This window comes from Raphanus sativus, unplaced genomic scaffold (assembly GCF_000801105.2).
Source record: "Raphanus sativus cultivar WK10039 unplaced genomic scaffold, ASM80110v3 Scaffold3048, whole genome shotgun sequence".
Taxonomy (NCBI): Eukaryota; Viridiplantae; Streptophyta; class Magnoliopsida; order Brassicales; family Brassicaceae; genus Raphanus; species Raphanus sativus.
In genome coordinates this window covers 2105-12161 of record NW_026618355.1, presented here as the reverse complement: position 1 = coordinate 12161, position 10057 = coordinate 2105, and the positions used below count along the sequence as shown (strand labels likewise).

At 42.7% G+C, this 10057-nt stretch overlaps 2 protein-coding genes across 5 annotated transcripts; both read left to right on the top strand.

The window, feature by feature from the left end:
• The first annotated feature begins 287 nt into the window (after nucleotides 1-287).
• Nucleotides 288-1481, top strand: LOC108824796 (upstream activation factor subunit UAF30). The gene is made up of 2 exons (XM_018598186.2): nucleotides 288-678; nucleotides 1092-1481. Exons 1-2 carry the CDS (start codon nucleotides 376-378, stop codon nucleotides 1206-1208), a joined length of 420 nt encoding a protein of 139 aa, XP_018453688.1. The 5' UTR covers nucleotides 288-375; the 3' UTR covers nucleotides 1209-1481.
• A 153-nt stretch (nucleotides 1482-1634) lies between these two features.
• Nucleotides 1635-6811, top strand: LOC108843240 (uncharacterized). Of its 4 annotated transcripts, none has more exons than XM_018616377.2 (10): nucleotides 1635-2479; nucleotides 2752-3900; nucleotides 4030-5166; nucleotides 5297-5338; nucleotides 5407-5483; nucleotides 5671-5755; nucleotides 5884-5967; nucleotides 6047-6148; nucleotides 6249-6347; nucleotides 6433-6811. In XM_018616377.2, the coding sequence occupies exons 1-10, from the start codon at nucleotides 1736-1738 to the stop codon at nucleotides 6577-6579; spliced, it is 3666 nt and encodes a 1221-aa protein (XP_018471879.1). In that variant the 5' UTR covers nucleotides 1635-1735; the 3' UTR covers nucleotides 6580-6811. The 4 variants fall into 4 exon arrangements, with proteins under 4 accessions (XP_018471879.1, XP_018471880.1, XP_018471881.1 ...); XM_018616378.2 differs by having other exon boundaries at nucleotides 2282-2479; nucleotides 2799-3900; XM_018616379.2 differs by having other exon boundaries at nucleotides 2339-2479; nucleotides 2735-3900.
• The last annotated feature ends 3246 nt before the right edge of the window (nucleotides 6812-10057 follow it).

The window sequence follows — 10057 nt, the reverse complement described above, 5'->3', positions numbered from 1 at the left end:
TTATTCTAAGATTCTAGAGGTTGTATGCAATTTAGTAATATTAAATAACTTTTTTTTACAAATTTGAGGATATACATCTATATAATTTTTCTCAAAATTTTCGAGGATTACAGACGAATGAAACATTCGGCTTTGTCCAGGAAAGAGCAAAACTGTAAGAGACGACAACATTAAAACCACACCAGACCGACCAGCAGCAGCAGACAACATGGTCCGGTTAAGACTAAACCGCTGATCTAATAATAAAAGAAGGTTGTAACTTGTAAGAAAAATATATAAATGAACATTTAGGTCGAGTGTGCCCTCAGACACGGATAACGCAAAACCTCTAGTCTTCCCAAAATCCACCACCTCACAACAACGACGACGACGACGATGGCTCTTTCCACTGGAATCTTCTCTACCTCCTTCCTCTGCGCCAAAACGGCGCCGTTCCGCAGCTCACCGTCTCTCCGCGTTTCCCCTCATCCGGCTAACCTGCGCTTGGTGCGAGCCGTGACCTCCGCGACGGCGGCGTCGTCCTCCGAGCCGTCAACCACCAAGGTTCGGGAGCCTCGCGGAATCATGAAGCCTCGCCCAGTGTCCCCCGAGATGCAGGACGTCGTCGGTGAGCCGGTGATTCCTCGCACGCAGGCTCTCAAACGCATTTGGGCCTACATCAAGGAGCGCGACCTTCAAGTATGCTAATACCATCTCTCTTTATATATTTATATATGAAATGCTTTGTTTTTGCAGTCTTTGTGGGATTTCCCTATAGGGTTTGAATTTTGAAAGTCTAGGGCTTCTACAGGGTTTTTCTAATTGCTTACTGATGTAAAGAGATAAGGTTTTGTTATGGTATTGCTCTGCACCCTTGAATCTTGTTTAGGAATCTGAATCAGCTTCTCAAGACAGTTTGCTTGTGTATTCTACTATTTTCTCATGTTTGTTGTTTGGTCTTTAGATTCTCAGTGTTCCTTGACATTTAGTTGTTGAGAACTCTTTTCAACATACTCAGAAAATAGATATATTACGAGAACAAGTCATGTGTATTATCCTTATTCGTGTTAACTTTGGTGACTTTTAAAATGAGTGAAATGTTTGTTCTCCAGGATCCACAAGACAAGAAGGTTATAATCTGCGACGAGAAGCTGAAGAAGATATTTGCAGGCAAAGACCGTGTCGGCTTCTTGGAGATTGCAAAGCTCATCGGTCCTCACTTCCTCTGAATGAAAATTCGGCTGAGAGATGACTATCAATCACTAGCGTATGGTTCGGTGTGAGCTATCAAGATATCATATTATAATATTAGTAACGTTAGGTTTAAGAACTTTTATGCAACAAAGTAGTAGTCAATGCCTTCGGACAATATCTTTTGCTTTTGCTGGTTATGTCTTATTGCTTCCGACTGCAGTTCAAATTATCTTTGTTGTCTTAGGACTTGAACAACTCTTTGATGCATCGTTTCTCCATATTGTCAAAAGGCCTACCATTTTAATTTAGACTCAAGTCAAAACTAATTAATTTCAAGATAATAATTAATTTTCTTTTATACCAAAACATATTGAATTTGATCAACTATTATATCATCCATCAATTTAATACCAATTATTATCAAGTTCAAACCTTAGCAGCAAGAATGGATACCCGTAGAATCTTCCCTGCTATATCGCATATCCAATATTCCCTCTATCTTAAATATAAAACGTGAGAACGAATTTTAATTCCGAAAAGGACGCAAAAAAAAAGAAAAAAAATGTTTCGTCTCCGTTACAATCTTCTCCGATCTTGTAACCGCCGTCTCTTCCACCGTCTCCCCCGAACTTTCTCCTCCTCTTCTCCGTCGCCAGCCGGTTCTCCCTTGAATCTCAAACCTTCCCCGCCCAATCGCCCATCGCCATGTCCTCCCTCTTCGATTTACCCCCTCTCCACGCCTTCTTCCTTCTCTAAGAAATCAGTTTTCGCTCTCTCCGCCGCCGCCTTATCCACCGGAATCGCGTACGCCGCTGTTTATGCTCCCGAGCACGACCGATCGGACGGCAACGGCAGCCCTAGCGGAAACACCCGTCTCTACGACTCCATCGAGCACGCGGTTCAGAAATCCGGAGCCTCGCTGAGGAGAGTCGTCCACCACGCCAGGCAGACCGGCGTCGCCGCCTCGGTTCTGTGGCAGTCGCTCAGGTCGGTGCTATCCTCTGCCAACCACGAGGTGCGCGCGGGGTTCGAGCTCCGCGTGGCTGCTCTCCTGGCGGATATCGCGTCCGCGAGTGCTGCTCGAAGGGCGGCTCTCGTTGGAGCTGGCGGCGGCGCGGTGGTTGATTGGTTGCTGGAGACGGTGGCTATCATACCTGGAGATAGAATTGGGGCTCAGGACGAAGCTGCCAGGGCTCTGGCTTACCTTATTGCTGATCCAACAGTGCGTAAAGACGCTCTTGGAAGGCCTGATGCCGTGCCTAAGTTGCTCAAGTTCATATTCTCGTGTCAACCAAAGAACAAAAAGGTGAGTTTCCATTGATGTAGTAGTGGAATGTAGAAGATGCTATAGCCGATAGCATATTAGCATTGTAGGATATAGAAGAATCCAAACGCGTTTTAATGATTGATAGGCAAAAACAATGTGTGTTTGTGTATCTATAGGGTTTGTCAAGCTGTAGATTTGTAGTTTTCATTAATATATGAGATGTTTTTTTTGAAGCATATGAGTTTTGATTATGGTGATGCTTCGGGTTGTGTGTGTGTTGCGATTGATACATAGCTTTTCTTTGGGAGCAGCATTCAAGACGTTCTTCATTCGATATTTCTGATTCTTTGAAAGGTAGGAGCATGCTTGTGACTGCCATTATGGATATCGTCACTTCCAACTGTGACACGATAGAAAAGACTTGTTTTAAGTCATCATTGCCTGGAAATGCTAAGATGAGAGATATTGCTGCCGCAATTCAAGTGATTGAGGAAGGTGGTATGTATTTTGATGAGCCAGAAAAAGATGACGACAGTGACGATGGAAATAGTGGGATTAAGGGAATTGGAATTAAAATCCTTGAAGGAACCACGGTTCTGGGGCTATCAAGAACCAGTGGGCTTGCGCCCTTGGGTGGCCCTAATACTAACGCCGAAGAGGAAGTTCCTAAAACATTTGCATTGCTAAGTAAACATGATCATTCTTCGCAAGCTAATTTGTCATCAGCCGTCATTCCTGGCCTTTGGGATGATTTACATTGTCAACATGTCGCAGTGCCATTTGCTGTGTGGGCATTGGCAAACTGGGCGATGGCTTCTGATACAAATAGATCTCATATTCAAGAACTTGATCGTGACGGGCAAGTTGTTATGACTGCCTTAATGGCACCAGAGAGGACTGTAAAATGGCATGGGAGTTTGGTGGCTCGGTTGTTGTTGGAAGATCCTAATCTCCCACTAAGCGATTCTGTTTCTGACTGGAGTTCGAGTTTGCTTGCCACTGTTTCACACGCCAGTAAAACTGAGGATATCCCTTTGGCTCAAGTTGCGTTGTCTGCCTTTTTAGTTTCTGTTGACAAAAGTGACGAAGCACGGAAGATGGTAATGGAGAAGGGTCTTCATCTGATGAGAGAGAGTGCTAGGAAAACGAAGAAGCACAAAGCAGTGCAAGAAGGTTTGTCAAAGGCTCTTGAATTACTCTGTGCTGGTGAGATGCAATTATCTCTTGAAGAGAGTCAGAAATGGTCTGGCATACTACTCTCGTGGGTTCTTGGAAAGGTTGCATCTGACACTGTTCAATCTTCTGCAAGAAGAATCCTTTCAAGCACTTTTGAGGATTACGGACCACGCTCTATCCCGATTTCTCAGGGATGGTTAACCCTTATAATGAATGAGATTTTGAACTACAGCAAGACATTGTCAGCTAAAGGAGCTAGCCTACCTAAAACTGAGAAACCAAAGGTGCATAAATTTTTTTGGTCATTTATGTTATCTATATAAAGGATAGTTGAGAATTACGACTTTTCTAGTTTGTTCCATCTTTCGGTTTTAAATTTAGTAAATAACAGCTATTATATTTGGAATATGCAGGTAGATCTGTCAAAAGTTGCTTCTGCTACTCAGTCAACCAATCTTCTAGCAGGTGCTGTTGTTAATCTTGCCATGGCTCAACTGGGTACAGTCCCAGATTCTATCAATAATGTCCCACTGGCAGATCTGCTCCTTTCAGAGCCTTTTGCGGTACCTATTAAGAACTTAAAGAAGGACAGCCCCCCTAAATTCAATGCTGCCGAGTCTGCATTGGCAACCCTTAAGTCAATCAAGTCACTGACTGATGTTTGTGCTGAAGATTCTATATGCCAGAACAAAATAGTTGATTTTGGTATCCTTTGTTTGCTAAGGCGCTTTCTGCTAAGTGATGACTATGAAAAGCTAGGTGCAATAGAAGCTTATGATGCATCCAGATCCCTTGAGGCTCGAGAGCGCGCTCCAGATACTCCTGGTGAATCTTCAATCACTGATATGCAGGATCCATCTAGTGTGAAAGTCCCAGCTAGTGCACACATCCGAAGGCATGCCGCTAGATTGCTAACCATTCTTTCTCTTCTTCCGAAAGTCCAGAAGGCCATTTTCGCTGATGAAACATGGTGCAAATGGCTTGACGATTGTGCAAGAGGAAATATTTCCGGTTGCAATGACCCTAAGACACAAAGTTATGCGAGGGCTTCTCTGTTAAACATATATTGCAATCAACAAGATGAGAGTGGAGCTGGAAATGGTGGGAGTTCCAAACCAGACATCTCAAATAGTAACTGTCCTCGCTATGGAGACATGATATTTCTAATTAATCCCGGACTACCGCATTGGAAATGCCCTGAAAAAGAACACCAAAGTGGTAAGAAGAACGAATCTTCAATTGAAGGTGAAGCAACAAATGCTGCTGATACAGTCAGAGATCATGTCGTTGATGCTAGCGATTTGTCTAGCTCCATGGATCCCTCCAGTAGTGGTTCACGTGTGCATGATCCTGAATTTGATGTTATCTTTCTTCATGGATTGCGTGGTGGACCCTTTAAAACTTGGCGAATTGCTGAGGATAAGTCCTCTACCAAATCTGGCTTAGTGGAGAAGATTGACCAGGAAGCAGGAAAGCTAGGAACATTTTGGCCTAGTGAGTGGCTTTCAAATGATTTCCCGCAAGCTCGCATGTTCACCCTTAAATACAAGGTATGTCTGTGTTTTATCCTCATACCTACTCAGTGGAGATCTTTGTAACTGTGTTTGATCTATATCTTGTGTCCTTATCTATTTCCTTGTGCATTGATGGTTGCCAATTTGATTTTTTTTTTTGATACAGACAAACCTCACGGAATGGTCTGGAGCTAGCTTGCCTCTCCAGGTAGTTATCTCCTTATCACTTAGCCTGCAGTTCTTTTGTATGATGGATTCTTTTTTTCTAATTTGCAGGAAGTTAGCTCTATGATATTGGAAAAGCTTGTCTCTGCAGGCATTGGAGATCGACCTGTTGTTTTCGTGACTCACAGGTCTGAACCTGTCAATAGATATTTCCTAGTGCAAACTTAGTTGTTCTCTCTCTCGTTCATTTACCACCATTGATGGTTATACTCGCTCGTTTGTTATCAATCAAAGCTTATCATTAGTCTAGGTGTTTTATTGATTTAATTGTGGTCCCCAAACATAAATTTTGATCAAGAAACGTCTATCCTGTAGTATGGGAGGCCTTGTTGTGAAGCAGATTCTACACAAAGCAAAAGAAGAAAAACTCGATAAACTAGTGAATAACACCGCCGGAGTTGTATGTACCAACACTTCATGCATTCTAGTTTTCTATTATTATAAGCATCATACTTTTCTATCTTCTTGCATTTTCTCGGACTAGCTCATTAAAAGAATTAATATCAATATTTTCTACCTCATTTTCAGATATTCTACAGCTGCCCACATTTTGGTAGCAAGCTAGCAGATATGCCATGGCGGATGGGTCTTGTGTTACGCCCGGCTCCATCTGTAAGTACTACCGTTCCATTCTTGAGTTGATTTCAACCCTTTGCGTCATCTTATCTAAGTGGATGGTAAATTGTGATAGATAGGGGAGCTACGAAGTGGGTCTCCAAGACTAGTGGAGCTGAATGACTTGCTTCGCCAGCTCCACAAGAAAGGGATTGTAGAAGTCCTAAGTTTCTGTGAGGTTGTTGATTACACTTATAAGTCCTTTTAGACTGCAACATTTACATGACTCTGTGCATTAAAAGACTCTGTTGGTGACTGATTATCATATCTAAATGCAGACAAAAGTAACACCAATAGTGGAAGGTTATGGAGGATGGGCTTTTCGGATGGAAATAGTGCCAATTGAATCAGCATACCCAGGGTTTGGTGAACTTGTTGTAAGTGACGTATTCATGTATCGCTTTCGACTATAATTGCAACTTCCAGAACTGTTTGGTTTTACTCGGGTATATGATGATACAGGTGTTGGAGTCAACAGACCATATAAACTCTTGTAAACCACTGAGCCGTTCGGATCCTTCATATACTGAGGCGTTGCAGTTCCTGCGCAAGCTCAGCTCGCAGCTGTCAAGATCTAATGTTAAAGTAGAATCTGGGATGCATGATTGATTAAGTTGAGCTGAGGTGGTTTGGTACTGAGACAGTGCTCTGTGCTAATTGACCTGCAACTTTGTTGTCACTGTAGTTTTTTCATTTCTTCTGTGTACATAAAAAAAACATGTAGGTTCTTTTTTTTCTTTCTGAAAAAGCATGTAGGTTATTTTGCGCCTATTTTTCTCATTGTTTTATTTCTATATTACTCAACTACAGAGGTATATACAAAAGGATTCTCATTTTCATTTCCGAAGTGTTCATCCTTGATGAATTTTTTTTATTCAAGTGAGGACTCACCAGCCTTATTTTTGTGTCTAGTTTTGCTATTATAGTAATATTTTCCATTGTGACTACGACCTTGGCGATTCCTAAATGTTGATTAAATAGGTGACATTAATCCATGCACAATTAATCTACGTATGAATTGCTAGTGTGGCATATATGTGACGAGAGCCCATTTATTTAAAATGTTAGAGACAATTTACTTCCAATATGTAAGAATGTATGCGTACCAAATATCAATCAATAATTACCAGGTCAACTATATACATAGATATTGCCCAAATGACGATATATACATCAATATAATAAAATAGCTCAACTGGTATGTATTCCTGATATCCACTATCCATATCGCTGGTTCAGATTCTGATATAATCGCCATCAAAACAATAGTTTACGTTGCAATGTTTTTGGCAAGTTTACCATTTTAGCGGCCGATTGTGCATTTTCTTTTTTTTTTTTTTGGCTCAACAACTACTTCTTATTACTTCCAAATCAAGTTCTTACAACCAAATTATCAGACTCTAAACAAGAAGACAACCAAGAAGGCGACATAGAATATAACTTGGGGACAAAGGACGTAAACGTAGAAGTCTCCCTTGCTATCCTATCCGCGGTTTTGTTACCACTCCGAGGATAATACACAACCGTGATCTCCTCCCTCATCGACATAAGTGCAGCTATCTCCTGGATGATGGGCTCCAACAGTGGCCAGGTTTCCTCCTCTCCATTTATCATCCTCATCAACTGAAGTGAATCGGTTTCAAACTGTACTCTGTCATATCCAAAACCTGTCACCGTTTGTAAAGCCCACCTCACTGCCTCTGCTTCCGCCTCTATAGCTGATCTCACTTCTGCCAGTTTCTTTGCACCAGCCCATATCAATCTCCCCCGATGATCACGTAGTATCCAACCAGCTCCACCATTTCGTTCTTCTTTAAACCACGCTGCATCTGAGTTACACTTCAGATACCTCTCCGCTGGTGGTTTCCATTTGACCTCCGGTTTTGGGGCTGTGGGCTCTTTAACCTCCTTCTCTTTCACCTCAGCTCTGCTAATCCACTCAAGCACATCCTCCCAAACCTTCCAGACCGTTAGGGCTGCATCATGATCGTTCCCTCTAAAGACGAAATCATTCCTGTTCTTCCATAACCTCCACATTAACCATGGCGCAAAGCTCTCTTCTACCTCTTCCAGTGGGTACTCTTTCTTTAGATTTAAGACCCAGTGGATATTGGCATACAGAGAGTCCGACCATACTCCAGCTGGAGGAATATGAACATTTGCCAAAGCCCAAACTAATCTGGCATAATGACACTTAAACAGCAGATGGTTTACGCTCTCCTCCTCATTTCCACATCTACTACACATCTTTTGTTTAGCTATGTGTCTGTGCACCATATTTAACGCCACCGGGAGTGCATTGTTGAGACATCGCCAAAGAAAGTGTTTAACTTTGGGACTAGTCTCCACCTTCCACACCTGCTGGTAAATGCTATCTAGACTTGGTTGGGTGACTTTTCTAGCTTCAGGTGCGCCTGTGACCTCATTCATTTGAACCCAATAGCCCGACTTAACAGTGTAGTGCCCTGTTTTAGTATAGTCCCAGGAGTAAGTATCCTTGCTTCTTTTTCCTGCTGGTCTTATTTTGATGATCTTTTCTTTGGTTCCTGCTGTAAACAGCCTCTCAATCTTCCCAACATCCCAATCTCGACCATTCTCACAAATCAACTCACTTACTCGCATATCAGAAGACAATGGTTCGCGGTTCTGACCTGGTACCAACCGTACAGACTGGATCATTGAAGCCGGTGTGTTTCCAATCCATCTTTCTTGCCACAGCTTCGTGTCTTTACCGTTCCCAATTACAACCCGGGCTCCTTGCTGAATGAGCTTCTGTGTTGCATGAATGCTGCGCCACGCATAAGAGGGTCGAGAACCCAGGTCTGCATTGAGGGGATCAGAGTTCCTAAAATATCTGCTCTTGAAAATCTTAGCCATTAGGGATTCTGGTTTTTTGATCATTCTCCAAAGCTGTTTCCCTAATAATGCCAGATTATAAGCTTCCAAGTCTTTAAAGCCCAATCCTCCAACTGCCTTCGGTTTACAAAGACTATCCCAACTTTTCCAGTGCATTCCTTTTGTTTCATGACCATTCCTCCACCAAAAATCAGCCATGAGTGACATAATCTGCTTGATAGTAGTCTTAGGTAAGAAGAAGCACGCCATTGTGTATGTTGGCATCGCCATTGCTACAGCCTTTAAGAGTACTTCTTTTCCTCCTGGAGATAGGAACTTAGACTGCCATCCATGGACTCTCTGGTTCAAATTCTCTTTGATATAACTCAGTAAGGATACCTTTGAACCTCCAAATGACTCCGGGAGTCCAAGATAGAGCCCATCGCCACCCACTGTCTCTATTTGTAGTTTCTGCAGAATCTCGTTTCTTCTATTTTCGGGAATATGCTTCCCAAAGTAGACACTCGACTTTTGGTAATTGATCTTCTGTCCTGAAGCCATACTGTAGACTCGGAGAATTTGTAAAATCTGCTCTAACTCCTCCTCAGATCCCTTACAATAGAGCATACTGTCATCTGCGAACAGAAGATGAGAGACCGGTGGGGCTCTTCTCGCCACTCTGAGTCCAGATATCTTCCCTGAATTTTCTGCGCGTCTCAGCATTTGCACTAGAACTTCAGTACACATCACAAAGAGGTAAGGTGATAGTGGATCACCTTGTCTCAACCCTCTTGATGGAACGATCCTGCCGAACGGGGAGCCATTAATGAGCACTTGGTAGTTCACTGAAGTCACACATGCCATAATCAGCCTCCTCCACTCTTCAGAGAAACCCATCGCCTTCATTGCTTTATTTAAGAAAGTCCACTCTACACGGTCATAAGCCTTAGATAAATCTGTTTTGATGGCAATGAACTCCGACGCACACTTATTGTCTGAGCTCAAAGCATGAAGGAGTTCATGTGCAATCAAGATATTATCAGAAATAAGACGGCCTTCGACGAAGGCAGCCTGTGTTTCTGAGACTACGCTGGGGAGGACCTTCTTCAATCTACTAGCCAACAGTTTTGATACTACCTTGTAGGCGACATTGCAGAGGCTAATAGGTCGGAAGTCACTCATCTTCTTCGCATTCAGCACCTTGGGGATCAAACATATGTTGGTTCCATTCATCCCGTCCTCAAGTTCTCCA